The 27,962-nt window shown below is 46.3% G+C and overlaps 9 protein-coding genes and 4 non-coding genes across 13 annotated transcripts; 4 read left to right on the forward strand and 9 right to left on the reverse strand.

Moving 5' to 3' along the window:
• Positions 1-53: 53 nt before the first annotated feature.
• Positions 54-2,598, reverse strand: F9C07_2157031 (MFS quinate transporter). The gene is made up of 7 exons (XM_041291886.2): positions 2,576-2,598; positions 1,907-2,525; positions 1,352-1,856; positions 1,176-1,300; positions 1,081-1,116; positions 486-1,028; positions 54-430 (listed from the first exon to the last, which is right to left on the reverse strand). The coding sequence occupies exons 2-7, from the start codon at positions 2,100-2,102 to the stop codon at positions 360-362; spliced, it is 1,476 nt and encodes a 491-aa protein (XP_041146123.2). The 5' UTR covers positions 2,103-2,525; positions 2,576-2,598; the 3' UTR covers positions 54-359.
• Positions 2,599-3,961: 1,363 nt separating this feature from the next.
• Positions 3,962-7,294, reverse strand: F9C07_2283398 (uncharacterized protein). The gene is made up of 7 exons (XM_041285831.2): positions 6,862-7,294; positions 6,189-6,807; positions 6,043-6,139; positions 5,875-5,968; positions 5,472-5,816; positions 4,749-5,419; positions 3,962-4,662 (listed from the first exon to the last, which is right to left on the reverse strand). The coding sequence occupies exons 2-7, from the start codon at positions 6,362-6,364 to the stop codon at positions 4,240-4,242; spliced, it is 1,806 nt and encodes a 601-aa protein (XP_041146124.1). The 5' UTR covers positions 6,365-6,807; positions 6,862-7,294; the 3' UTR covers positions 3,962-4,239.
• On the reverse strand, positions 7,175-7,262 carry F9C07_t168. Its single transcript has one exon. It is a non-coding gene; the product is annotated as a tRNA-Asp (tRNA).
• Positions 7,295-7,378: 84 nt separating the features above from the next.
• F9C07_2283399 (Alpha/Beta hydrolase protein) lies at positions 7,379-10,393 on the forward strand. The gene is made up of 6 exons (XM_041291876.2): positions 7,379-7,972; positions 8,027-8,719; positions 8,776-9,106; positions 9,158-9,674; positions 9,723-9,989; positions 10,046-10,393. Exons 2-6 carry the CDS (start codon positions 8,463-8,465, stop codon positions 10,108-10,110), a joined length of 1,437 nt encoding a protein of 478 aa, XP_041146125.1. The 5' UTR covers positions 7,379-7,972; positions 8,027-8,462; the 3' UTR covers positions 10,111-10,393.
• Positions 10,394-11,141: 748 nt separating this feature from the next.
• Positions 11,142-11,467, forward strand: F9C07_1527912 (uncharacterized protein). Its single transcript, XM_071508182.1, has one exon. The coding sequence runs from the start codon at positions 11,186-11,188 to the stop codon at positions 11,426-11,428; it is 243 nt and encodes an 80-aa protein (XP_071366408.1). The 5' UTR covers positions 11,142-11,185; the 3' UTR covers positions 11,429-11,467.
• Positions 11,150-11,250, forward strand: F9C07_t149. Its single transcript has one exon. It is a non-coding gene; the product is annotated as a tRNA-Ser (tRNA).
• Positions 11,468-11,991: 524 nt separating the features above from the next.
• F9C07_t167 lies at positions 11,992-12,092 on the reverse strand. Its single transcript has one exon. It is a non-coding gene; the product is annotated as a tRNA-Ser (tRNA).
• Positions 12,093-13,891: 1,799 nt separating this feature from the next.
• On the reverse strand, positions 13,892-14,431 carry F9C07_2157050 (uncharacterized protein). The gene is made up of 2 exons (XM_071509270.1): positions 14,168-14,431; positions 13,892-14,086 (listed from the first exon to the last, which is right to left on the reverse strand). Exons 1-2 carry the CDS (start codon positions 14,365-14,367, stop codon positions 14,050-14,052), a joined length of 237 nt encoding a protein of 78 aa, XP_071366409.1. The 5' UTR covers positions 14,368-14,431; the 3' UTR covers positions 13,892-14,049.
• Positions 14,426-14,529, reverse strand: F9C07_t166. The gene has a single exon. It is a non-coding gene; the product is annotated as a tRNA-Ser (tRNA).
• A 2,342-nt stretch (positions 14,530-16,871) lies between these two features.
• Positions 16,872-17,392, forward strand: F9C07_3847 (uncharacterized protein; the record flags this gene model as incomplete). The annotated part of the gene is made up of 2 exons (XM_041291877.1): positions 16,872-16,941; positions 16,998-17,392. The coding sequence occupies 2 exons, from the start codon at positions 16,872-16,874 to the stop codon at positions 17,390-17,392; spliced, it is 465 nt and encodes a 154-aa protein (XP_041146126.1).
• Positions 17,393-17,548: 156 nt separating this feature from the next.
• Positions 17,549-19,055, reverse strand: F9C07_1527970 (plasma membrane ammonium transporter). Its single transcript, XM_041291887.2, has 5 exons — positions 18,699-19,055; positions 18,543-18,643; positions 18,370-18,489; positions 18,129-18,304; positions 17,549-18,064 (listed from the first exon to the last, which is right to left on the reverse strand). The coding sequence occupies exons 1-5, from the start codon at positions 18,962-18,964 to the stop codon at positions 17,903-17,905; spliced, it is 825 nt and encodes a 274-aa protein (XP_041146127.2). The 5' UTR covers positions 18,965-19,055; the 3' UTR covers positions 17,549-17,902.
• A 3,578-nt stretch (positions 19,056-22,633) lies between these two features.
• F9C07_3849 (putative efflux pump antibiotic resistance protein) lies at positions 22,634-24,469 on the reverse strand (the record flags this gene model as incomplete). The annotated part of the gene is made up of 1 exon (XM_041285832.1): positions 22,634-24,469. One exon carries the CDS (start codon positions 24,467-24,469, stop codon positions 22,634-22,636), a length of 1,836 nt encoding a protein of 611 aa, XP_041146128.1.
• Positions 24,470-25,524: 1,055 nt separating this feature from the next.
• On the reverse strand, positions 25,525-27,957 carry F9C07_3850 (XFP N-terminal domain-containing protein; the record flags this gene model as incomplete). Its single annotated transcript, XM_041285833.1, has 1 exon — positions 25,525-27,957. The coding sequence occupies one exon, from the start codon at positions 27,955-27,957 to the stop codon at positions 25,525-25,527; it is 2,433 nt and encodes an 810-aa protein (XP_041146129.1).
• Positions 27,958-27,962: the final 5 nt, after the last annotated feature.

Consider the following 27,962-nt stretch of genomic DNA (forward strand, 5'->3'; position numbering starts at 1 on the left):
GGAGTTTATCAGTCCACGCAGTAAGGGTTTAGTTTAGCAGTTTTTAGTCGTGATAAGGAACGGTTGATATTGATTCTGGTACTTTTTCCCTCCTTCTCTTTCCTTTCGTGGTGTGAAATACTGATTTATAGACAGGGATCGGAGGGACTTCGATCAACGCGTTCACTAGCAGGTTGACCCACAGCTATAAGCCAAAAGTACAACTTCGTCGTACATGATATTTTATCATTACGAACAAGGGTGCCATTACGACTCATATCACAAGTAGGTAAAAGCTCCATTCGTGTAAGTTATATCAATCACGACCAGCCATATTACCTCTGCACATACATATCCCAGGCTCTCCATCCAGAACCTACTCACTGTTTATTCTGAACCTGTTCATCTAGTGGTCTCTCTTTATGATATAATCCAACCCTCGAGTTGAACACTGCAGAGCATCGTTAGCAGGGAATCCGAGAGACTGGCGTCAAGGAGACACTGACCTTCTTCCATTTCCTCCAAGGATTTACCTGTTGTTTCTTTGATGAACAGCCAGGCATATACCACGAGGATCCAGTTGAAGATGCAAAACATCAAAAACATGCCCCAACCCATACTATCGAGGGCATGTGGCGTTGCTTGTGAAAACACAAAATTGAACAACCATTGAGTTGCGGTACCGACCGCAATACCGACCTCACGGATCCTAGTAGGGAAGATCTCGCTCATATATAGCCAAGGTACTGGACCCCAGGACATGTTATAGCACATGGCCTCGAAGTATACCATCAGGATAGAGGCAATGCCAGCAGAGCTGATGGTGGTGGCATCTGGGTCTGGGGGAAATAACTTCGCCAGGATCCCCACGATCAGCATCAGTGAGCCCATGAGGAAGGCGCCGATGATAAGTGACCACCGTCGGCCAATGCGCTCGACGAGAAACAAAAGGAAGAACCAGCAGGAGATTACTTTTGCAACTCCGAAGAAACCGCTTATAAATAAACTATTGTCGCCAGCGCCAACCGCCTGGAATATTTGAGGAGCATCTGTACGTGGTTAGCTAACTATGCAAGCTTGTGCAGTTACAATGGTGCTAACAGTATGCCAGGGATGTATTTCCCGTTATCTGAACTCCTGTTTATTGTTAGTGTCCGTAGTTGATCGTGGATTAACATGGTGACCAAAATACGTACCTATCTGAATGGTGACCGCAATACACATTCGATGTAGGTTTCCCGGCACTTGCAGTATTTCTTTCCATGTCACGCCCTCTGTCGCCAGGTTTTCAGCTTCTATACCGTCTAAGATTTCTGCCATTCTGCGCGGGATTAGTACCATAATTCTGTGCATCCTTCAGATAATGACTCACTCTGCCCGGACTTCTTCAGTCTCCTCCCCTCCTCGAATCCACACCAATGATCGCATAGCCTCATCGTGCCGTCCCTTCTTGGCCAGCCAACGCACACTTTCCTTCAAAAATAGCATCCCAAGTCCTAGGACCCCACCTGGCACTAACTGCAACCCGATGGGAATCTGCCACTGGCTGTCACTAGTCTCCGGGATATGTTTCTCCACTGCATAGTCAATCCAATACGAGAAGAACACTCCTAGGACAAAGAAACCCTGGAAGAAACTTCCCAGCCTACCACGGATGGACTTGGGAGCCATCTCCGAGGTATACATGGGGACGATGACGGTCGCCATTCCGACACCGATACCACTTATCACGCGTGCGACGTAAAATGCAGCGACTGAATGCGTGGGAATAACTTGAATGATGGCTCCAATACAGAATATGAAAGAGGCGAGTGCGATAGACCATCGACGGCCATATTTGGCTGTGAAGGGCCAGACGAAGAAGCAGGCGAAAAAGGCTTTGTGATCATCAGTTGAGGTTGACATAATCGAAATTGAGCATACTCACCACCGGCCTGTAAAAGACTGTTGGAATTGGAATTGATCGTCGACTTTTGCTTCTCGGTGTACCTAAACGAGTTCTGAAACGATTTAAGGGTGAGGACACCCCCGATAATTCCAGTGTCATAAGCGAAGAGAAACGAGCCAGTACAAGCGAGGGCGACTGTATAGTAGGCCCTTACGAGGCCTAGATTCTTCCCCATATTGACAGAAGCCGTGAACGAGAGCTCCGTATCACTGCGAAGGAGCACAACAACTGATTAAGACAGACAGCTGACCAAGACGCAAGAGGTCTTTATATTGTCTGCGGGGCACATAGAAATGCGCCATAAGCTCCATAGACTCCGAAAGACCGACCCGTGTATAAAGCCTTGCGATGGCGGGTTTGATGATTGCGGTATATCAACTAAAATAACACCATTGAAAGCGGGACGAGATTAAATCTTGATAGGGCCTTACTGGTCATGGGAAGCCTTATCCTTGGGCTCCTGGGTCAATCAAGGCGAGCCATGAAGATGCCAAGCGGCGTTGGTTGCGGAGTCAGGGCTCTATCCGATCTTGTGATTGGGATGTTGGACGCCAATGCGCAAGGGCTGCCGGCTTATTTGCTCGCCTCTCGGCTCCAGCTTATTAGCCTGATTAGCGCTTCTAACCTTAACAGGCGGAGTATTGCTACCTATCAAATATCTCTCTCGCCGACGGCTCCGTGAATGTGTCCCACCCATCGCTTCAAAGCTTTGTTCGTTATCTTGCGATCATCTATGATCTCTCCCGTGAAATAACCATGTGGGTGTTAAATATAGCTGCCGTTGTACCTTGAAGAAAAGCCCTTTTCACCGCTGGCTGGACGCCTAAAGTTGAGTGTATCTCCGAAAACGGAACTCAGCGGTGTCGATCGCAATGCCACACATCACAGCAAGCATACCACAGTCTCGGCAGATCAGCAGTGATCTCGGATGTCGGGGTTCGATACGATGTTGACCTTGCTTACACGACCTCACGACCAGAATTTCATTTCTGGCTTCCTATCGAGCCATCAGAACGGATTCTGACCAACAAGAGTACACTATGGCAGTCGACGAGCCATCAACAATGCCTTTTTGTTACTAATTGACTGCTCGCACTCTTAAGTTTCGATTCCAACTGAACAGTAAATGCCCGTTTGATCTCATGGTACCGAAGATGCTTTTTACGCCAAAGGCCTGCCAAAACCGTTGCTATCTTCTCACAGCGTTCGGAAAACCCCGGTTCGACAATCTTACATCAAGACCAAATTCGGTGTGAATATATATGCTCAAAGCACAAAACAACAAACACAAGACCATGGATGCAAAGATCATAGAAGCAACTACTTAATTTGTCAAACTCGTATCCTGAAACCCAGTGACACCCAGACGAGGACCTGCCTGGTTCCCTCTCTAAGCCACATACACACTCCCAGACTTCTGATTTGCCATCGACTCATTTGTATACGACAGTTGATAGGGGTCATATCTATCTCGGCCAAAGACTCGCATTCCACCTTGATACCGGGCCATATCTTAACCTAAGTTCATCGGCATATCTGTTGGTTCACTATATGTTAGCATCCGCAGAGGACGTGGAGAGGATATTACAAACCCCTGTATCTGACACATGAGGATCTATGACGCATTCCAGTCCCGAACAGCAGGTTCCTATAGTGCCTGCGATGGACACACAAAGAGCTCCGCGTTGAAGACAAGAGTCGGAGCTGTTTGAAGATTTTGGGAGAGTCTTTGCACTGGCAATCAAGGCTAATATAGGGAGTATGAGTATTGATCTCATCGTGACGAAATGCTTGGTGGTTGTCTTAAGTGATCGTGGAATAGGTAGTATAGGCAGATGCATCAATTGTAAGAATAATATTTGAAGAATTGAATAGCCCTTGTTCTTTAGGGAAAACAACCAGCTTTTATAGTTTGTTTCAAACACTGCCTCGTTACACTGTTGAATGTGGCATGCCCCCCTTGCATTTGCTTGGGTTCATCGGCAAGGGGATACGAGCGTCCGTCGGAGTCTGAACGGGATCAAGATGCCAATAGGTCATTATAGCATTATCTTACTAGCACAGAAATCAAGTGAAGAACATATGACAACTTCTTAGAATTCCACCTAGGATTCATATCAATATCGTTATGGCCATGTGCACTATGCTAACAATAAATTCCGAAATATCCCCTCGTCCTACCTGTAAGTCTCGCCTAAGTATCTGCACAACTGGGATGACACAATTCCCAATTTAATACTCTATCATCGACCATCCGCAGATCCGATTCAAGGACACCTGTATCCTGTATGACAATCGGGAAACATCAAACGTCAACGAACACACAAGATTGTTCTTCCTCCATCCCAGGTGATACGCTTTCGAACTGCCATTTTAAATCCTTTGTGTGTAGCGTTGATCACAGAGTTATTTTCATCCAGGAGGTAAGCAGAGGGCGCAAAAACCAAAGCCTCCCCTGTTCGCAAACATGCGATCTCACGAAGCCCATCAAGACTTTCTTCGGTGCTGTTGTTGTTGCTCTGGTCACCAATAGTGATGTGCTTCCTAATTGTTCTATACCACTCGGGGCTTGTAAAGCGATGGATAATTGTCATAGAGCAAAGGTCAATCAGCCGTGGCGAGATGGTTGGCTCCTGCGTGGAGATGACGGTTCGGACCCCAAGGTGGCGTTGTTGGCGGATGATGTTAAGGAATGTCTCGGTCAAGTCCTTGGCCGCTGGTGTTTCGCTCATGTACTAGAATCTCATTTTAAGCATATTGACAGGGGCAGTTATGGAGTCTCCTCACTGATCATCAACTGAGCCAATTAGGTATTTCTTACCTTATGAGCCTCGTCTGCCACGATCATCTTACCCCGTGAGGAATGGGCATGTAGGAAGAGTTCAATAGCAATACGAAAGAGAAGACAGGTGGTAGCCTGATCCATGAATGGGCAAGATAAATCCAAGATAGTGATGCCGCCATCAATGAAGTAGTCACCATTGTGCTCCCCCTTGAGGTCCAGATAGGAATCAAGCAGATCCAGTCTCTGATGTAGGAAGGGTGTCTGCATACGATTTAAGTTAAGGTCTTCTAGACGTTTTCTGAAATCGAGATAATCAAAGGTTCCTCCTTTGTTTTCAATTGCCATTTCACGGAGCACTCTGATTACCTGGCTCATGTATAAGGGCATCTGATCACCATTTCCCACACACATGAGAGATAACAGTGTGCTGATATTCAAGTGATGTGGCTTGAGCCTGAATGGCTGAACCTCAACATTTGGTATCTGGGAGTACATTTTCTTGAGATTGTAGAAATTCGAGGGAGGCACCAGAACTCTAACGCGGATGAAGAGTCCTTGTTTCGACCATTCCGGCAAGACCGAAGACAGGAATGCAGCTTCGCACGGCTGGGCGCCAACATTCGAGCTGTACTCATTGAAATTGAGCACCAACGTGGAGAGTGGCTGTTTCAGGGCTCCTAAAGTAGGCAAGGGCAAGGAGCAATTCTCTGACATACAGGTTAGCCTTGTGAAAAGATGCCCCCCGAAAGTCAATGTTACCGATGATGCAGCTAGTGGTATGAGACTTCCCACTGCCTTGGACCCCACATATGAAGGCCGAGAATGGCACATTTGTGTTTAGCATAACTCTAGGATCCGGGGGTAATGCTGATTGTTGACCCCTTAACCCACCCATAAGAGCAAATTGGGATGGCATAGCTCTTGCAGTAGAGGATATCAAGACTGCATTCTGGGCACTGGTGCAGTCCTGCTGTTCGGGAGTGCAATTACCATGATCGTTAGGACTCAGAAAGCACATCTGATTTGCCAGAGAAGGCACGGCCGAAGTGGTGAAACTGGAGGGCCTTCCATTTGGACTATTCATCGAAAGGTGATCCTGGAAGTCTGTTCTACTTGTTATAGACATTCAGCGGGAAAGAGCAAGAAATAACGACGACCAGACCTTGTAAGATTGCATGACCATTCTGGTGTTCCTTGTTCATGATGTAGTTGATTCTTCCTTTGTCTGGGTTCACTTTTCTGTCACATTTTGTAACCTGATATCCATTAGAGCCATATTCTTACAGTAAGTTGATTTAGTGAGAATAAAGGGATCATGTTCGGTACTTACATCAGTTGTGTTTTCGTTCTGATTGCAGTCTGTCTTTGACGGCCCAGACTGTGTCTCTACGTCCTTTCCACTACGTTGCTGCAGAGAGAAAGCATAGCTAAATGGGCATGAACGTCAGCGCCCGAATAATGGAGCTGGTGACTTACTCGACCACCACATTGTTTATATGGTTCTCCTGGTCCGGATGCTTGGCTAGAAATCTAGATTTGATCGCTTCGTTGTCGACCTGGCCTGTCTTCGAATACATATCCCTGACAGCTTGACGCATATCAGCTTTTAGGTTCGGGGGAGGCCTGTTGATCCCTGATTTTTTCTTCGACATTTCGGGTTCTCAAGTTCTCAAGTTCTCAAGTGCGACGGAGTCTCCTGCTACAACGGAACAGAAGAGATAGATGGGAACAAAGCGCGTCGCAAGAATCGCTCCTGCTGTAAGAGAGTGAATGGGGGTCACGTGTGGTAGCCATATACACAGGCTACTTGGACACCAGACAAGGCTGACACGTTTCACTGCCTATAAGGCTAGATATAACCAACATGACTCGCAATATGCAAGTTTACGCAAGGCTTCGTCTTATCACTGCAGAGAAAAATTATTCTGGAGCCCAACTACCAAAGGCCGAGCCTATTATCATGCATCTAGAGATTGGTGGGCTTGATGGACATTCCATTATAATTCGCATAGTGAGAATTGCGACAGCTTGTACCAAAGCGTGGCTCGATAACTGTCTGTCAAGTTGTCTGTAGCTATACATATATCGGTCGCGTCTGAAGATTTGTCAACTAGATATCTTCTCCTAATGCGTTGGTCTGAAAACATACTTTCATGCCACTCCTGAGTCATTACAGCTAGTATATATTTTCCATCTAAGAGATCTTTTTAAAGACTGCTGTTGTGGCCCAATGGTGTGAAGCTATTTATGATACATCTGGTTGAAAGAAAAATATTTAGGAACCCCTCTGCGGGGTTGGCACGGGCATTCTCGACTTTAGCATTGCTTTGGCTGGTTATTTACAGTTCATCCAGAAATTCCACACGGTAAATATCAGCCTCTCAGTATTAAAAAAAAATAGGGTAGAAGAAGAACCAGAATTGGTGATAGCGCTGCACGCGATAGAACAGAAATCAAAAAATCTCTCCCTCGGGGAATCGAACCCCGGTCTCCCGCGCTTGTTCCTTTTAGGATGACAAGCGGAAATCATGACCACTAGACCAAGGAAGATGAGGTTGATCGAGTTACCGCTCGACCACTTGGCTCAATGGTTATTGAACGTTTTTATGTTTTGATTATTATAGCCTCACTATTCTCTTGCAAAAAAGACCCTCGCGATGACTGACTGTTTCGGCTTGTCATTTTCAGAGAAACAGTCACAAGTTCTACCCTTCGTTCTCATGAACAATAGTATTGGTGTCTTGGAGAATTATACTACTATTAGATAAGTTCCTGCTGCAGGTTTTCTTATTGGGTAACAGCGCCACCGGACATTGCCGTGTAGGCCCGTTTTTACACAATGAAGTGCAAGGATAATAATAAGCCAACTATGGGATTGTCAGATGCTCCTGACAGTTGGGATTCTTTTCACAAGGTATCGCGTGACACTAATGGTATAGGTACAGATTACTGTGTTGCGAGCGATACTCGAGAAGCGTGTCGAAAAACTTGTGAGCATCGCATGACGAAGACTTACAGCACCAGTATCCCACCTGAGTGTTTTCATACCTAATTTAACTCGGGATATTTGGGGGTGAGCCGCGAAGATACATGCATTTATCGAACAGTAAGGCACTTAAGAATGGTGTTCAGCAGCAATGTTGACCCCAATGCCGCGGGTAAACGAGTAGCACATCAACTGATTTATCTGCGCGCCCTGACGATATCGTCATACATTAGATGAATTGCAGAAGGCCCCAAATCAAAGAGGAACGATTAAGGTCGGACCCCCGACGGCTTGACTGGAGATCTACAGGGGACTAAGTCAATTAAAGGGGACATGGGTTGTCCATTCGGATGAGGACTTTCAGGAACTCCACCATAATCGGCAGCGAAATTACCCCTTTGGGAAATATCCCCAGGAACAAGCCGCCCGTTGATCGTTAAAGAACAGTTTATGTTGGCTGCTCTAAGGCCACGATGTAACATAATCATGCATCCTTTTCTATCCAACTGGAATGAAGCTTTCCGCCAAGGATTGATCTTCGCCCAGTAGGCAACTCTCAACGGAGCTTTAGCCCGTTGATAGTGATGTCTCATTCCCCTCTTCAGTCGCGAGCGGGCATTGAAGCATCTGAGTGTCGCCTCCCATGTATATAAACCAGACATTCCCAGGCCTAAAATTCTCCTTCCGGTGTGACGAGAGAAACTAACTACCAACCTCCTGTTGTTTATTAGTTTGCCCCAAGCCCTCTTATCCTGCCTGTGAGGATGTGGTTTTCAAGCACCGCGTGGTTGTTACCATTGGCACTTGCAGGAAGCGTCCAGGCGCTGCCCAAAGGTGCCAAAATAGGAACAACAGCGTCCCACGTTAGGAAAGGCGGAGTGACTTACAACGTCTTTGAACATGCTGCCACTGGTGCTAGGTTGGAATATGTCAACAACTCCGGTATTTGTGAGACTACGAAAGGCGTGAATCAGTACAGTGGCTACTTAAGTGTAGGAGAGAACCAGAACATGTTCTTTTGGTATGGGTCCTCCTTATCCATGTCCCAGTTATGGAAACATCTGACCGGATGGTCAGGTTCTTCGAGAGTCGCAACAACCCGCAACAGGCGCCGCTCTCTGCCTGGTTCAACGGCGGCCCCGGCTGCTCTTCCATGATCGGATTGTTCCAGGAGCATGGACCCTGCCACTTCGTCAACGGCGAGGATACTCCATCCTTGAACGAACATAGCTGGAACAACTTTGCCAATATGCTATACATTGACCAGCCTATCGGTGTAGGCTTTTCGTATGGAGATAACCCTGTTAATAGCACGTGGACTGCTGCTCCATATGTTTGGAAGTTTCTCCAGGCTTTCTATGAGCATTTCCCACAGTACGAAAGCCGCGACTTTGGCATTTTCACCGAGGTGAGAGATTCAATCAAAGCGTGTGGGCACTGGAATTACTGACTGAGCAAGTCATACGGCGGTCACTATGGCCCCGGTTTTGCTTCGTATATCCTGGACCAGAATAATGCTATTGAAGCAGGTAGTCAGAAAGGTGAAAAAGTCAATTTGGTTGCTCTGGGAATCAATAATGGCATGTTCGACTCGACGCTGCAAGAGAAGGCTTACATTACATTCGCATACAACAACACCTACAGACAACTCATCGATGAGTCATTGAAAGACAAGCTTCTGGAGGCTTACGAGTCTGAATGTCTCCCAGCTGTTCAGAAATGCCAGCAGACTCAAACAAATGAGGACTGCCAGAATGCTGGCTCAGTGTGCGGAGAGAGCGTCGAGAATCCAATCATGCAAGCTGGTGGTGACTTTGATGTGTATGATGTGCGAGAGCCATCCAACGACCCCAATCCACCAGAGACATACTCCAAGTACATCGCAAGACCCGACATAATGAAAGCAATCGGTGCGAGGTCGGACTACCAAGAATGCGCGGATGCTCCCGGTCAGAAATTCGGTGCTACCGGAGATGGTCAGTATCTTGATATTCGTTTCCAGCTCACGGATCTAACTTGAGTAGAATATCGTTCAACCCTCCCAGACTTGTCTGAGGTCATCAAGGCAGGAGTCAACGTTCTTGTATGGGCAGGCACAGCAGACTATATCTGCAACGTCGATGGAAGCATTGCTGTGGCCAACGCAGTTGATTTCTCGGGACACGACGAATTTCAGGGCAAGGCCCTCGAGGCCTATAAGGTAAATGGAAAGGAGGTTGGACAGTTCAAGTCTGTCGACAACTTTCATCTCCTGACGGTATACGACGCTGGGCACGAAGTTCCCTATTACCGTAAGTGCATAATGTTTATCTTTTCCGTGGCCCGACATAATTGCTAATTAACGCAGAGCCGGAGACCGCCCTTCAGGCCTTTACCCAGATCCTGCAGAAGAAGCCGCTTTCCTCTACTTAAAGCCTGTGAAATGAGGAATTAGCTTTATGGAGAGCATTATGAACCAGTACCAGCAGCGTTGGATGAATTCGGACTTAGTTGGGACCACCAGATAAAAATGTGACGCTATGCGGCAGTTGGTCCTTAGTCTCAAGTGTCCAAGCCGGTCATATACTCATGTTATTCAATTGTAAATAGGGATGCAGGTAACAGATCTTGTTGCCCAAAGTCTTGAACATAATTTATATCTTCTATCAATGGTCTATGTTTGTATATGTTGTCGCAGAGCGTGGATGTCTAAGCCTACGCGGTATAATTCACTCATAATTACCTGCGGCACCAGCATAAGCCTTGCTTTATAGAATGACTTTCTACCTTACCAATATGCCGCAGTAATCTACCATTGGATAGCATTTGGTCAGCGCTTGTCCGCAACAGTTTATTATTGTGTTATGCAAAAAGAGAGGATTTTATCCCTTGACACCAAGAGCTTCAAACAATTACCGGGACGCACTTGAGCTGCCCAAGTGCCACTCTGAGTCTTACAATATTAATGCTTGAGTATGCACAACAGATAAAGCTTCCAAGGCGCCTCATAGTCGCTTATGATTCATTAGTTATGGCACTGCAGGTACTATCAGAAACTCATTATATTCAGTGATGATCCGTTCTCCTCAGTCATACCTATCCCCAGCATGATAAAATTTGACATGCTTTTTAGGCACGATACGAGCAGATATTGGATTTGCTATTTGCTGTGAAGATAGACATCATTGCTTGATGAATAGTGTACAACATGTCACCCTGCTTCTACTGCTTAAATATACATCTCCGATTCGCACTTACCCAAAGCTGTCGGTTGTAGTGGCTATGGCTCCGTCTGCACTACCTGGACAATATCATTCTATCCACGACTATACTTCACGCAGCTGCAACCATTAACAAGTTATAATAGCAAAGTCGACGTAGTCCTGCTTATTCACCCGTCTTCTGTAGGTATGATTTTAAATTAGTAACATTCTGTCTATATATCACAAGTTTTGCATACTTACAGTAATATGGCACTTTGGCGGAGTGGTTAACGCGATGGCCTGCTATGCCCTCGGTATATCAGCCCAGCCATTCCCTTCGGGGGCGTGAGTTCGAATCTCACAGGTGTCGGTTTTTTCTCATTTTTATTTCTTCCTTACCTAATCTTATTACTTTCTACCTGCCCTACTTCCGTACCCATTCCAAATTGTGCTTGTTGACTGTCTTGAATATCCAGTCAACTGTGTGCTCCTTGGTATGCGCATCTTGGAATTTCCAGTGCATAGCCAGAAAGTCCACAAATTGTTAGTCCATATCCAAAAGGGTCAATGAGACCCAGGATGCATGATCCGAGCCTCATTTTATGCACATCTCTACTCCGTGTAGATTTATTTATACTTGCCCGTGAGAAAGTTACATTGTTCATGAATGTTCTGGTTCCAAAAGTGTATCGTGATAGGATCTCCATCTGGCTGAACTACCACAAGAACATAATCGACACTGCTGATAGAACCAAGGATTGTGAAGATACTGGCAACACCATGACCTAATGTTGGCTTCTTCCAACAATATCGTGATGGCGATGATATCGAGCTTAATTTTTGTTGTAAAGAGTTTAAAAAGCCAATCGTGAAGAAAGAAAGGACCAGGTTCGAGGGAAGATTACCCCCACCCTCCCAAATGCGCATAAACGGGGTGTTGGCTGCATCCCGGACACCGCTGCACATCTGTCCTTAAAGCCCAACGAGAGAATAAGGCACTAAAACTCTCCATGAGGATGTATGTCAGCGAAAAGAAGGCTTGATATGTACTGCCTATAGCAACCATGTAACCTGAAGGGAAAAAATGATAGAAAGAAAAAAGGAAAAAATTCGACACCTGTGAGATTCGAACTCACGCCCCCGAAGGGAATGGCTGGGCTGATATACCGAGGGCATAGCAGGCCATCGCGTTAACCACTCCGCCAAAGTGCCTCGAGCTGTTCTATTGGCGCTCATCTTTGAAACAGCTCGCCGGTAGAACAGAACAATGAATTTCATATTACTCGACTCCCTACGGAGTACATTCTCTATAAATACAACCCCACTATCCTCTGAAAACGAAAGTCAAGCCCCAAAATTTCCTTTATCAAGAAAAGCAAACCGCGTGTAAAGAGCCCTAGCATCGTCATATAGAAAATAGTAAGAGTCTATACTCGAGCCCAGCTCAAAGCTTGTTAGGTATCACCCCGGATTCACTATCGCGTCCGGCGTCAGTGTGCCAAAGATTGTCTCCGCCTAGAGAGAATATTTACCTAAACAGCTCTGGCCAAGTTGAAACACTCACAGAACAGCAGAAGGCTCTCATTGGCAGTATTGGCAATACAAAACAACGGAGCCGTCTCCATGATCGCACATTCAAAGTCTTCCCAAGGGAAGATCGGTTGGATATTATTGAGTTCCACCGGGCAGACGTGTGTATCGACCACCGGACAGGCGAAGAACACAACATTTTGGTGGCTAGCGCGTCCGAGGCACTTTATATCAGTAAAAGTACACCGGAGAGGGGGATCAAGAATGAAAACAAGATCACATCTATGAATCGTGGAAGCGCCAGAGACGATGGTAACAGAAATTCATCTGCGGCCCCATGTCTGAGCGGTTCACCTCCGGATATTATCTCTTTCTCAGACTAACACTAAAACAACTCTCGAACAAGAAATACATAAAGGAAGAGAATCTTAAAAAGGTATCCTCGAATAGCCCTTAAAGCACCGGTCATATGCTAACATAGCCAGTTACATCCCATTACCCATCCGGTACTGTTCATAGGTCCGAAGGAGGGCGGGCGTAAGTGTCGCCTTCAAAGCTTTGCCGATGCCTATAGATATCTCGGGCATGCGGAGGACATTTTGCATCCCGGACATCCTCGTGAACCTGGCTTAAATTTGGAGATACAGTCGCAACCATCTATTAGCGAAGCTGCTGTTTCGTGTGTCGAAAGTTTGTCAGGGTATACGGTACAAAAGGTCAACTCTCTTTTATACCACCTTGCGCCCGATCATAGCCTCCGATGACCTGGTCTAAGAGGATGTACATCGTGCTACAAAAAACTGGGGGCCTGTGTTAGTGCTATATGCGAGCATTTGGTCACTGCCATGGATAAGGTAGGTTATAGACTAGCCCTTGTGTTAGAATAAATTCTCTATCACTTCCTTTCTCTTTAGCTTGAGTCTACCATTCCGGTTCGAATCGGGTTCGACTACGATGAGCCCTTCAAAAGTACGCCTCCACATTGGGCCATAAAACTACTGCTCGAGAAAAAGGGCGATAATCTTTTACCTCTGTCGCTCTGCCTGAGGGGTTCAGTCAAGCATGGATTGGTCCCAGACAAACCTTGCTCCAAGGTTGGACGATGGGTTATGACATGCTAAAGGTGCGGCGAGTCACGAAAACGGAAAAGGAATGATGAAAGACAGTCCGGAATCAGGTACACACGAAATCTCTACCGGAAGTCTAAGCTCATTTTTGAAAAATTTAGGCTGGCCCCGGTGCTATATATCGAAGACGTCGAGGTCCTCTTCACGCAGGATTCAGATACTTCGAGGCCACGTTTCTGGAGACCTCGCCGCTTCTCCCCAATATTGATACTTTATAGTACTATTTTGCATCCCGACTATCATGGAAAGGCGCTATAACTCTGATATATGGGAAATACACGGATATTGGATCAATTATCAATGCGATTATTATAAAGGCACTACAAGTATATTTCTCTGCCTTGGTAGTACAGCCTTTCAAGTTTATTTCGTTTAATAATTCTTCCTTATTTCCTAGATTTCTAAATTAAAGTGCTTTCTCAATTCTCTGAACAGTTAAAGATTTTATGAGACATCCCCAAATCAGAAATAGAACCTAGAATCTGTCGAGGAAATACTCGATCCTATCTTGGTTATCGTCCCAAGACATGCAGTGTTACTCCAGATCCTGGCAGGGAGTGATGAGTTGGTACAGAACAAAGTCCCTTACAAGGGCCACAGGAATTTCCAGAGGATCAATATCGGGTACCTTTGTAAAAAGCTGTTCCCTGGTCTGACCTCAAAAGCCCTTCAGACGGCACACGAATTTTTGTGAGAAAGTGAGGGGTCTTGCGAAGAATACCATTCATATGACACTGAAGCGATGGCAGAAATAGTGAAGGTTCTTGTGAAATTGGTGTAAGAACAACAGTGTCCCAAAAAGGGAGGCAAATTAAAAAAAGTTTTAGCATTTACCTGCTTATGTCACTCAAAACAGTGTGTAAGTAAGTGTCAAGCTAAAAAAAAGAACGACACCTGTGAGATTCGAACTCACGCCCCCGAAGGGAATGGCTGGACCGATACACCAGAGAGGGTATAGCAGGCCATCGCGTTAACCACTCCGCCAAAGTGCCTTATTGCTTAAAATGGATTATTATTGTAGTTTATGAAGGTGCCCAAAGTCTTACCACATTTTCGTTGAAACACTTAACTGCCAACTGCTTTTAACCACAATTTGACCGGCTGAGCCTACCAGGACCCATGAGAAGTCGAGGTAAGAAGAGCCATGAGGATATTGTGGCCAATCTGGTCCGTGGAGCTAAGGAGGACAGTTTTCGTCATGTTCTCTATACTATATCCTTGTCTTGCACTGTTGCTAAAGTTTAGCTGCTATTTTGGTTTTGAAATGAATCATTTCGACTGAAAAACCAACTGATTCGACTACACTCAAGATGCCTTTGTAGCTGAGGGTCTATTATAGGTCTATTTCTGGTTGACACAACTTTTGCCCATTGATGGATTATTGTGGCCACATTACGGATGTAGCCCTGAGACTCCATTTTTCTCTCGCTCGATCAACATATACAAGCATTGTATGCACTTAAAATTAGTACTCTCATTGACTTAATCCAACGTTTATACTTTTCCATGGAATGCATTGGAGACTTTATCCGCGGCCCTTTCCGCTAGCTCGTCATCTATCTACATCCCATCTTCAACTAAGTAACCGGACTTCCCTTTCTGTATCTTGCAAGAACCATACATTAGAACCTGCTTTAGACTGTTCCTCTATTTCTGCTACAAGATCTGGTGTTTCTTGGACTTGCTCCTGCTATCTTGTCAAATTCTTCTTGATAATATAGGACATCTAATATCTGTGAAAATCCGAACTAAGCCTTATTATGAATCTACATTTATTTACTAAGCAGTAATGCCAAGTTTAGCAATACATGAGGGAGAGTTCTCTAGGCGAGCGCACGCAAGTCCTGGATGGTTTCTCAACTACACGTTGACAGTCAGCCCACATAACATGCGTTTAATGAGTAGAATGTAATAGCAGTCTAGGCTATGGATGCAGGGTCATGGTCTAGTACCAAGAGAGTAGTGTTATAGGTATCTCCCTACCATCAACAAACAAGTTGACTGTGGCAGTTGATTGATAAGCTACACTCGACGGGTAATTCATTCCATATCTCATTGGTGGTTCTGGTGACTGGTTTGGATGGATACTTTCTCAGTTCTCTGTTTCTTCGAGAGAATTAGGTTGGTGGTAGGAATATTTCTGATAGTAGACGCCTATTACATACATCCAACATGCCTCACTATTCAACTAGCAGACAGTACATTATTGCTCTTCCTGCCCTAGAATCGAGATAAAACTGTTTGAACGATTCTCTAAAACAAAAAGAATATTCTGTTTTTCACCGCACCACACTTGCATATTCACTATGTTATTCACCGATCACGTATTCACTGACCCTTCTGGTCCTCTCTCTCGCTTCTGACCCGCAGAGCCTTCCTAAGATGCACTAATTCACTCCGGACTCCCTCGCCCAGCCCATAATAAAGAATGTGGAGCTGAAGTCCGTCTGCCAGCACATCAAAGTAAAACACCACAGAAACTATATGCTAAAGTAACTTGGCAAGACTTATACTTGGCCACCATAATTGCTAGATTTGGCTCGTTCTTCATGCGAAAACCCTGTCCTATGTCAGGAGTTGATGGACACTTTCGAACGGGCCAAGGCTATAACACGAGGTGGCAATGTGGTGGCTATATGCACCTGTCCAAACCCGAGTGCGCCCCGATTTCCATTTTGTGTGTCTCGAAGCCTAGTGGTGTGTATTTTGGTAGGCTGACTATTCAAGACTTTATTAGAAATGATTGGAGTTCGGACACAGTTACAATTGACTCAGTTGTTACTGTCCAAAACACGACAAATTATCTCTTCAGCTAACCGACCCTTGGTGGCGCTAACACGACGGCTGCATAAATCACACGATCCATCGCTCTTGTGAGTGTGTTTTCTATGTCCGATCGAGAAGAAGCTATATTTAGACTACTACTTCCGAAAGCTGAGCGACATGGCTTTTACCATGCGAAACGATTATTGAAGGCTCGACTCCTGGGCAGGGCCTACGGAGTATACGAGTGAGACATTTCGATTCCGAGATGCCCGAGGCAGATATATGGGGTAATGATCGACCGTTATTGATGTGCCAAGTCCAGAAAGAATCCACATTGTCTCCTCGTCAATAAATATCCTGAGACATAACCAATTAACCCTTTGCCCCCAACGTCTGATGTCATGAGAGCAGTCCCCAGCTCTACGCGAGGGTTGCCCCCGATTTTGTTGCCTTAATTTGGGGATGCGGCCCCAGAAGTATAAATACACTTAAACTTCCCTTCTAAAATTGATTAACTCAAACTCTACCACGAAGAGAAGATCCATTGACTCCCAGCCTCCCAGCCAAAATGAAGATCTCCGCTGCTATTTCTACTGCCCTCCTGGCCGTTAGTGCCGCTGCGTTCGACAAGAACCAACGTCAGTGATATCGTTCCATCTCACTTCCCTCACAGGATAACTAAGATAGACTATAGCCTGGGGCAAGCGCGACTACAACTGTGTCAACGTCTTCCAGGGCATCCCCGACAACTCGACCGTCGCTCCCGGCGCTGAGATTAACATCAAGTTCAACCGCAACTCCAAGAACTGCGAGTCTCTGACCCAGTATAAGGGAGCGGATTATTCTATCTATCTCTACAACAACCCTGTCAGAAACCTTGACACTATCCATTTCGACAAAGAACTTTTCATCAAGAAGGATATCCCCGAGCAGGACGGTGCTGTCACGATCACCATCCCGTCTCAGGAGCAGCTCGGTACCGTTGCGGACGACAGCGTTTGGTATCTCCGTCTCTCTACTAGCTTGAACGATGCTCCCCAGATGCCTACTCTTTTCAATGCTGCCGGACCCTTCGCTATTCGTGCTTAAATGTCCATGGCAGTCGTTTGTTTAATCGCAATGGACTATTGACATGGATGGAAGGCTATCTTGACATATACCCTTGTATTAGCGTATCTCTCACCGTGAACACTTGACCTTCCATATCATCTTTCATTACCTGGAGATGTACATGTTAATATCCTACGTTTCGGGGCCAGGCCGTTGAACCTTTATTCTAATATTTGTCCATAACTTAATTGAGTGTATACTTAATTTAGATGACAGGGCTTCTTTGACCATGTGACATCTTTGTACTTTCGTAGAGCATAAACATGGATTATTTTTCCGACGGACCTGAGAAAATACCCCCAGAGGATAATACATACACTGCCAAGTGTGAGGACTCGAAAGAATAAACTTGATCATGAGAATATCATCTAGGCGCTGCGATTTCTCGATATTTCTAGTACATTCATTGGTATGTCATACTTGTTAGCTCGACCCTCCGACAGTCACACCACTCAAGTCCTCAAGATTTCACAACAAAAAGATTCCAGGCTATTCTTCCGCCCGCATCTGGATCTTCTGACTTCTTCCCAATATAACTGTACTCAAATCGCCCACTGGTATCGCAATCGGAAAGTCCACTGCCTCCAGCATTTGCGCAATGAAGATATGCCAGACTGGCACGACCAAAGCGAGACTGAATGCACCCGCCGCCTGCGTATACAGTATATTAGATAAAAAATAGCATTATAGATTGGGGAAGGGGGAATGAACACACCATCTGAAGTCGAGCAGCAAGAGCAACTTCCCCCAGCGCTAACTGGAAGTAGGTGGCTGCGAATAAAGCAAAGGTGATAACGAGGAGGAAAAGAGCGGTAAAAAGGCAGATGTTGGTTCGGATGGAACATATTGTGTATACAAATGTGAGAATCGTCAAGGCAATGTAGTAAAACCCTAAGGGTATAACTGGTTAGTGACCGATACTACAGCCTCTATGAAAGTTGCGCGATTGTACATACCAACGGTAGCGTTATAAGATGGAGTTTGCATTCCCTCTAGTGCGTTGCCGGTCGATGAGTAGTGAAGCCCTGTTGCAAATAGGGGCATGAGACCTGTCCCTTGTACTATCCAGAACGTGCCTTGATAATGTTAATTGTGGGCATCCACGTGACTGGAAATCTGCGATACGTACCGTAGGTAAAGAATAAGGCGCATGAAAATGTGTTCCCGATAACCCATTCCCCAATACCGCCGAGAATTTGTATCATCCCCCCAAAGAAAATAAACACGGGTCTGTGCCGCTGTGAGCATCTGAAGGAAGTGGTCTAATAGACTATAATGTACTCACAGTATCGCGGCACCACTCTCGCCACTTCCCCTGATGCCCATCGTTATAAAGGCATTTGGGGTGGCAGATACCAGAAACCCGATAAGCGATATTGGAGTAGGATTACCTACTTGCTTACGCAAGTCACCTTTCACCGAGGGATGCTTGGGGCTCAAGTAAAGCTTTTCAAATACATCACGGGAGACAGGAAGAAAGACACTCTCGGCTGTTCGAATTGGCCGAAGAGTGTCGATGTCATGTTTCTCACTGATATCACCACTGGACATGATTAGGGATGTGAAACGGGCGATGACTTGACCTTGGAAATTGCTGTGGTTTAAGCAATGTTGAGTCCACAGTAAACCTATATATACCTGGCTTATCCCTAAGCTTACCCCATATTTCTTGCTTTAAGCTACATCATCCTAAGACCCCTGTATGGTCAATGCCGACCTGCATGCCGGTCTAGTCAATACGGATCCGCTTTATGCGGGTATCGCGGAGAGAAATGCGGGGATAGCTCAATTTTGAGCTGTATTCGAGGTATTTGAATGGGCGAGAGCTTAATTAGAGTTATCGATAGTTGAGCCTTCCCCACGTTCAGCATATACGCTGCAGCAGGGGTTATAGATCCTGCCATGTGTTCTTGAACCAGGGGGCGACGGATTGCATTTTGCGAAGCCAAGAAGTCTATTTTATCCTTCCATGAATGTATGAGTAATTGCTTGCTGTTAGAATAGAACCAGTTTCTTGTCTTAGCAAACAGCACATTCGAGATCGGCCCCAAGTGGCGAAAGAAAGAGCGGAATCGAATCGGAATATTCAGAAGGATACATTTGATGGTGGCGAGTTCCCTCAGTCTTTCAGGGATCTACTATCAAGTGGAGCACCAATAGTTGCATGTTGATTCTCAATACCCAGAAAGGATTTCCATATGGCCGAGAGCTTAATTGTCGGTAGTTCAAGTGCACGGTTCTCTACCACCTCTTCCCTCATGAGCCTAGATGCTCGATTAAGCCCCTCCGTCCCCGCAACATGCTATGTGAGAAACTCAATTTGAGTCCTCAATCATGTAATTCCCGAATGTCCCACCCGCTCGCATCTCGTAACTCGGGTTCGGTTAATGCGGGACCAAGCCGAGGAAGGACGTCACAACTTAGAATCCTTCAAGATCCCGCCAAACCCTAATCTAAGATACATACTGTCACCTTCGAACGTTTCTACTACACAAACGTTTAAATGTATTCAATACTCACTATTAGGATATTTGCTGCAATGGGGACAAGGAGCCCCGTAGCCATCAGCAGGATTCAGAGCCATCCTATAGCAGGATTCTCAGTGATAATCGGTCTATCCAGCAACAAGCAGTACACAGATCGATAATAAGACAATCTATACAGATTATACTAACCATTAAACATGGTTATTTGATCTGAAGCTTAATCTTGTTCTTATTTGTGCAGGTCCCAAGTCTTATAATCACTTCCGCTCTAGTTTCCGCCGTACCGGGTTCACAGCGGAATGAGAGCGGAATTCAACGGGTCTGCGGTTCAATTTGCGGGTCGGATATAAACTTCGACGAGTGAAGTATGTATACCCCGCTAATTGCTAGCCATCTAGTATTACCAGAAAACGACACATCCCCGTCCCTGGTGGCATTGGCCCTATTATAGTTCCAGTATCTCGACAGTACGCCGACTGGCAATGAACTAGGAATTAGTGTGGGGGATGTTTCGCGCGGAGTCGAGGCGAAGATGAATATTGTCGGAGATTAGCAGTCTCTTGGGCGGGTACAAACTCACATCCAGCCCGTAGCCTAGACTCTTTTCCAACCAGGCTGTTGGACATGCGCATGGACATCTGGAGCGTTTGTGCGTCCCAGGTGGGAACATAGGATAATCTGGGGGGCCCGCTTTCCCCGAAGCTCTAAATAATATACCAGCCTTGCTGGGCCGCAATTTAACAACCGAGGAGCCGAGGGTATGCAGTATTGCGATCTTTATGCAGAATATGTGCTATTACCTTCCCATGGGCAAAATATGTCATTCTAACTCACGTCTAGCCTAGTGTCAGCGTCCATAGTCCTAATCTCAGCCTATAACGGATCCGCTTTTAACTGACGATGGCAGAGTATTAGGACTTGGGACATATATGGTAATGGTAATGGACTTTTATCACAAGACTGCTGCCATTATGCCTCTCCCTGCCCCTACCAGGGAGATTCGTGGTCGTACTTGAAGTCTACCAGAAACAAAAGAGATAGACGTTAGAAAGCGACAGTATCGGTTGCATGCTAGAATGACAATTTTGTGACTTAGTCTATGGTGAAGACATCAGTGAGATGGTGAGCATGGCTGTAGACTGTAGTTGCTGGATGAGTATAGGAATGCTGAATGAGTAGGAAGCAAACGAAAGCAAGAAAAAGAGGTCCGACCAAGACTACAACGAAGACAGCAAGGTCATGATTGCGCAGTGTGCGAAACATCGCCAAACATCTTTTAGGTTTGTACTTCGTTAAAACATACGCACACTTCAACGATAACGCAATGAAAACAGGATAATGTAGTTCATGTTCAAGTGTTGCTTTTTCAACATGGCATATGAGTTTCTACACATACCCTGTCTTTCTACACAACACACCGCTTGATACCGTAGTCCAACTAAGGATATATCATTGTAAGGCAGAGGGTAACACAATTAACATATAAACAGGGCGAGAGAGTTTAGCATCTTGAAAGCCGGTCGATGACAGAAGTCAAAGATAACTATATATCATGAATCAATGAGATACGCAAGACATGAATAAAGTCTTAAAAAATCCCGATCGTAGATATCAATAATATATGGAGAATAGTAGAAATAACACCAGGGGAAGAGGATTCATAAGATATCCATCCGCTCCAGATGACAAGAAGCTAATGTGGAAAGCAAGACTAAGTTTCTAGCTATAAAATAAGCTCAATAAGATCAGCCGTAATACAAGCTGTCCAAGCCTAACCAAGGGAACTCATCTAACTAACGGTTCAAGATTCATTTACCTCGAATATAGTGCAGCTATTTAAAGCTCTATTGAAGGTTTTGACCATACGTCAGTTCCTCATTATGCTTCGTATAAGCCTAATTTAAGCTTTTCGGACAGATCTTGCCAACGGAAGTTTACGATGATAGTAGTGAATTTCCCCCTATTCATAATCGAAAAATTCCCAGAGAATAATTCTCTACACCACCATCATGCATGGGCACAGCACCCCGAACATACATGCAGGCTAGGATACGGTAGAGATAACCCAAATCGGTAATTCCGACCTCGGGATGCCGAGAAAGGAGAACATACCGCGCGATCATGTTCGGGAATAAACGTGGCGTGTTAGAATCTTCCCAGTGGGTATTGGATCGTATCCGCTTTCTACACGGTTTTGATCTCTGCTTTTTCTCCGCCTTTACTCCGTATGTTGAGTTTGACCACTCGGGTATTTCTGAGGGGGAACGTGAATTCGTGGATTAGCGGTCAGAAATTAACCGTCAGCTGGAGGTTGGTCTGAGAGGGCCGAGATTTTATTAGCCTGTGAAGAATCTTCTCTTAGCTTGGTGCTGGGTTGTTTTTCTTTTTTCTTTGCACCTTTCGGTGGTGTTAATGAAAATCTATGCATATACTAATTTTCGGGTAAGGCAGGAATCCTGAACCCTGTGCCCTATTTTTGAGAGTCTCATCTACGCGGGTGATCGACACATAATTAATGACGATCCATTCAGTTTGAAGAATGTGTGCATGTTTGCTTGGGGAAAGTAATATGCATATCCATTAATGGTGGCAGATCTATTAAATACTAGTAAATTCAAAGCAACTTGTCATACCTGTCGTGAAGGAAAATCTATAACATGGGGATATATCGTGTACTCTAAATGGAAGAAAAGAAAAACAATTTTATGCGAAGGAAGCTGACCCGTAGCAAGTATCAAGTGACGTGCTCCTTTTCCTCCTCCTTTGGGATTCTCACCCAGACAACAGTTACCAGCGCAGCTAGTAACTGGCATGCCAATGCAAACCACCAAATGGCCCGAAGTCCTGTCAGGCCTACGTCCCCATCTGGACCCTGGTCGACTTTTGCCCCGATCGCGTCGGCAATACTTGTAATGATCGCAGAGGAGAGGTTTTGATTTGTGACCAATAGACTGGCTGCACTTCCTTGATAGGATCGAGGAACATTGCTCGTGATGAAGATGGAGGCAGCGGCGAAAGCCATATCCGGTCCGAACGTTACGAGGGCTATGCCGGGAAAAGACAAGGCCCAGTAGATCGTATTTGGAGTTTGCGGAAGGAAGAATGCCGGTCCGAGGGTGAATGCAAACATGGAGACGATATAGATGTAATGACCGGGAACTAGATGCAGAATGCGACTGACGATGAAAGTCGCGATGATGCCGACAACCGCATTCGGGATGTGGTACAGTGCCACCGCAATAGGTGTCGCATGCTGGATTCTCAACCAAAACTGAATTGCATAGAACTGCCATGCCCCGAAAAATGAACCGAATCCTAGAAAGTAGGCCACCATGAGAGGTGTAAAGCCTTTCGTCCGCCATAGCCGACTGGGAATCAATGGCCGTGCCACGTATCGTTCCGCGACGAACAGACAAATAAGAAAAACGATGCCTAGCGCCACTAACACGCACGTATATACCGACCATTTGGTAACTGAGCCTTGGGTCAAACCAAATAGGAGACAGACACAGCCCGCAATGGCAAACAGGGCTCCAATATAATCGAACTGACGTAGAGTGGGTGCTTCTGTGCCTTCCACGTCGGCAACTGGACGAAGAGGAGGAATCGAGAAGAAGGCAGCGACAGCGCACAAGCCAGTGATAATGGCATTCACACCGAATATCCAGGGAAGGTTTCCGTGGAGAAGACCACCTTCAATGGCCCCCAAGCTGAATCCTAACGGAGCCGTGGCGCTGATAGCAGCAAAGACGCGATTCTTGCGGATGCCAGGGCTATAGAGGCGCCCAAGAACGCTCATTGAGCCAGAAACCAGAACACCAATAGCAAGTCCTTGCATTGCTCTTACAACGAAAAATAAAACCTCTCGTGACGGATCAAGAGAAAAAGCACCAACAACGTTCCAGATAGTAAGCCATGCAAATGCGCCCACGATGGCTCGACGAGGTGGAGTCAAGTCCAATAGAGAGCCTGACACAACAACAGACACCCCGTTTGAGCAAGCGTAGGCCCCTACGAGCCATGGGAGCGAGGTACTTCCAATTCCCAGAGCTTTCTTCAGCTCCAGTTGAACGACCAACATGTTTCCAAGCAAGAACGAAAAGAGCATTAGACCTGCCGAGCAGACAAGGACGAGTACAATTTCTGCTGTAAAGCTTGGTATTTCGGGAGGACGTCCTTGCGATGGCTTTGGGGGTGGCGATGCCGATTCATCTGCCATATTACGGCCAGGGATGGCGGATGGTCTCCGGTTATGCAACCCATCAATGGCTGCTGCTCGACCTCTCTTCTCGCCCAATTCATACTCATCTCCACTCTCAGCCGCCTGGGTAATCGTCGTTGGTAGCTTTTTCAGCAGATCCTCGTTATTGACAGGCTTGGGTCCCAGGAGAGGATCTGGCGTCTGCGCGCCCGTGGCAGGAGTCGAGGCCGTTCTGTTATGAAATGAGAACGAGGACCTAGTAGACAGCGGAGCGGAATCGAAGCCATCGTTGTGAATGGTGGGGACCGTTGGGGCATTTACATCGTCAACCGTGGTCGAGTTAGGTTCTTGATGTTGCCCTGGTTGCATCTTAACAGCTACACCTCCGCGAGGTGGATGTCTATGGTGACTCGGTTTGCCTTTTATTCTTTTTTCCAAGTAATGTCCGGTAGAAAAGAAATTAACTAGCGATCTAAATAACAAGGACTGAGACAATCAGCTTTCCCTTGTGCAGTATAAGAATTTTCCGACAAGCTACAAAGTATCGCCACTGTAGCTGAGCGATGATGGGCTATATATGTTTTATCGGAAACCAGAATCCAGGGCATATGATAAAGCACCACAAGGTGTCGTGGCAAAGGTATAGGAGGATCCACAACTTGATAAGATTTTGAAGATTTTTGCACGGCGCGGTGGATCATCGGCCCTGATCCACCGCGCCCTTACTGAGGGCTTGCGCGTATAGCATTTGCCCGACTTCGAGGGTAGGTGGGTCGGTCGATCCATTCAAAATCATGGCGTGAATCACGTCAACTGTGAATTCCGAAGACTTGTCCAAACACACCGTTTGGCCTAGACTATGGAATTTGACAACGCAGCTGAGCGGTCAGATACGGAGGATGTTAATAGAGATCTTGACTCGTAGCTGGGTGGGCATTGCCGGAATAGGCAGTAACCCTATCGCTTAGTCGACTTTGATATCATCCGGCGGGGCCTTGGGCACCATCAGCCCTGGCTAAATCGAATTTTGCCATTCAAATTATCCGATGACATTATACTGTTTCTAACTTCCAGAAGACTATTCATCACTGGCCTTTTTGTATAGCCCTCGACCTACTTGTCAAACTTCGAATATGAAACATGATTTGGAATTTGAGTGGTTGGGTTTGCTGCATAACAGACGATCATCGACATCCTACATATGCAACCACTGACGATCATCTGCCCCTTAAATACACACTGCACATGAAAGCAAGTTATCCGACATGGTTTCATTCTTGCTTCATGAACGCGTACGCTGCTCACCAAAACAACGGTTCAGCAGGGTTCAAAAGTACCACTGGCCATCCCCGTCATCCGCTTCTCCTTATTATTTGAATATCCCTGATATTCTAAGGTTTCGCCTCCGCTCTTTCATGTCATTTTCATGCCTTCTTAGGGTATTTCCAGTTTCGGATATATTCCGCATCTAAACCATTGTCATATGCCTCTTGCTTAGCGGCTAGTTGCTGATTGATCAACTTTTCTCGGACATGGGACGCCGTGTTGCCGAGAGATCCTACACGGTCGATGGCATCGATAGCAAGACTGTATCGGTCGGTTTGATTCCTAACGGCTAGCTCGAACGGAGTATCGATATTCCCCTTTTCTCTGTACCCCCTCACATGCAAGTTATGTTGTCCGGGGCGCTTGTAGGTCAGACGGTGGATAAGCCAAGGGTACGAATGGAAGTTGAAGATGATCGGCTTATCGTCGGTAAACACAGCCTTCCATTGTCGGTCGGGCATGCCATGTGGATGGTCTTTCTCGTTGATGAGTCGGAATAAGTCGACGACGTTGACAAATCTGACCTTGAGTTGGGGAAGATGTTCGTTTAACAACGCCGTTGCGGCGAGAGCCTCGTGGGTGGGCACATCACCACATGCAGCCATCACAACATCGGGCTCTTGACCTTGATCATTACTAGCCCAGTCCCATATTCCGAGACCTTTGGTGCAATGTTCAATGGCTTCATCCATACTGAGAAATTGGATGTGTTCTTGCTTGTCAGCAACGACCACGTTGACGTAGTTGACGCTACGGAAACAGTGGTCCATGACTGAGAGGAGCGTGTTCCCGTCAGGTGGCAGATAGATTCGAACCACCTCCGGGCTCTTGTTTGCAACAACATCCAAGAAACCAGGATCCTGATGGGTGAAGCCATTGTGGTCTTGTCTCCAGACGGTCGCGGTCAGAAGAATATTGAGAGAGGCAACCTTTGCACGCCATTCCACTTCTAAGCACTTTTCAATCCATTTGCAGTGCTGATTAACCATCGAATCGATGACGTGGATGAAAGGCTCGTAGCTGTTTAGTATACCATGGCGACCGGAGAGCACGTAGCCTTCCAGCCAGCCTTCGCAGGTATGTTCACTAAGCATCTCCATTACCCGACCTTCAAAGGCTAGGTTTCCTCCATCTTTATCCTCTTCGAAGTAGTCACCCAGCCAAACCTTCTTGCCGGCTTTGTAGATCTCTGCAAGCTTGTTTGACTCTGTTTCGTCCGGACCAAATACACGGAAGGTGGTCATGTTTTCTTTGACCACATCCCTCAAGAACTTCGACATATTTGTCATGCTCCCGCGTACAGAGACGCCGGGGTCAATATCCTTGAGAGCATAGTCCCGGAAGTCCGGCAGCTGGAGAGGCCTGCGAAGAATACCGCCATTGCCGACGGGGTTGGCACTCATACGAGAATTGCCTGAGGGCGCGAGCGCTTTTAACTCTTCAACGAGCTTGCCATTTTTGTCGAAGAGCTCCTCCGGCTTGTAACTCTTCATCCACGTCTCAAGTAGCTTCAGATGGGCAGGGTTCGTCAGGACATCAGTGATCGGGATCTGATGAGAACGCCAAAAGCCCTCGAGCAGCTTTCCGTCAATCTCTCTTGGAGCAGACCAACCTTTGGGACTCCGAAGAACGATCATGGGCCAGCGGGGTCGGAATGGTTTGTTTGACTCCCTTGCCTGCTTTTGAATCTTTTTGATCTCCACAATACAGTGTTCCAATGTAGCTGCCATCGCTTGATGCATGCTTTCTCGATCATTGCCTTCCACGAAATATGGCGTCCACCCATAACCAACGAACAACGCTTTCAGCTCTTCGTGGCTGATGCGAGCAAGGACGGTCGGGTTATTGATCTTGTATCCATTCAGGTGGAGGACAGGGAGAACGGCTCCGTCGGTACAAGGGTTGAGGAATTTAGTGCTATGCCAACTAGTCGCAAGTGGTCCGGTTTCCGACTCTCCATCCCCGACCATCGTCAATGTAATAAGGTTGGGATGGTCAAAGACACTTCCAAATGCATGAGAAATCGAATATCCCAATTCACCACCCTCGTGAATAGATCCCGGCGTCTCCGGGGTCGCATGCGAACCAATGCCTCCTGGAAATGAGAATTGCTTAAAGAACCTCTGCAAGCCCTTCTCATCTTCGGACTTGTCCGGATACACTTCGGAGTAGACGCCCTCTAGATATGACTGCGAGAGAACAGCCGGGGCGCCATGACCAGGACCGGAAACGAAGAGGACATCCAAATCATACTTTTTGATAAGACGGTTCATATGAAGCCAGGTAAAGGACTGACCGGCATCCGAACCCCAGTGGCCGAGTAGGCGAGCTTTGAGGTGTTCGACCTTTAGGGGCTCTTTAAGCAGGACATTGTCTCGCATATAGAGCATACCCAAGCATAGATACATACTTGCTCGGAAGTATGCGTCCATTTTGCGGACCTCATCTGCATCCAGGGGCTGCCCCTTGATGGTGGAGCGAGTAGCTCCATAGGCGCTGATATTGTCATCAGATTCGCTGCTGGGCGCCATTCTCA

This window comes from Aspergillus flavus, chromosome 4 (assembly GCF_009017415.1).
Source record: "Aspergillus flavus chromosome 4, complete sequence".
NCBI classification, from domain to species: Eukaryota; Fungi; Ascomycota; class Eurotiomycetes; order Eurotiales; family Aspergillaceae; genus Aspergillus; species Aspergillus flavus.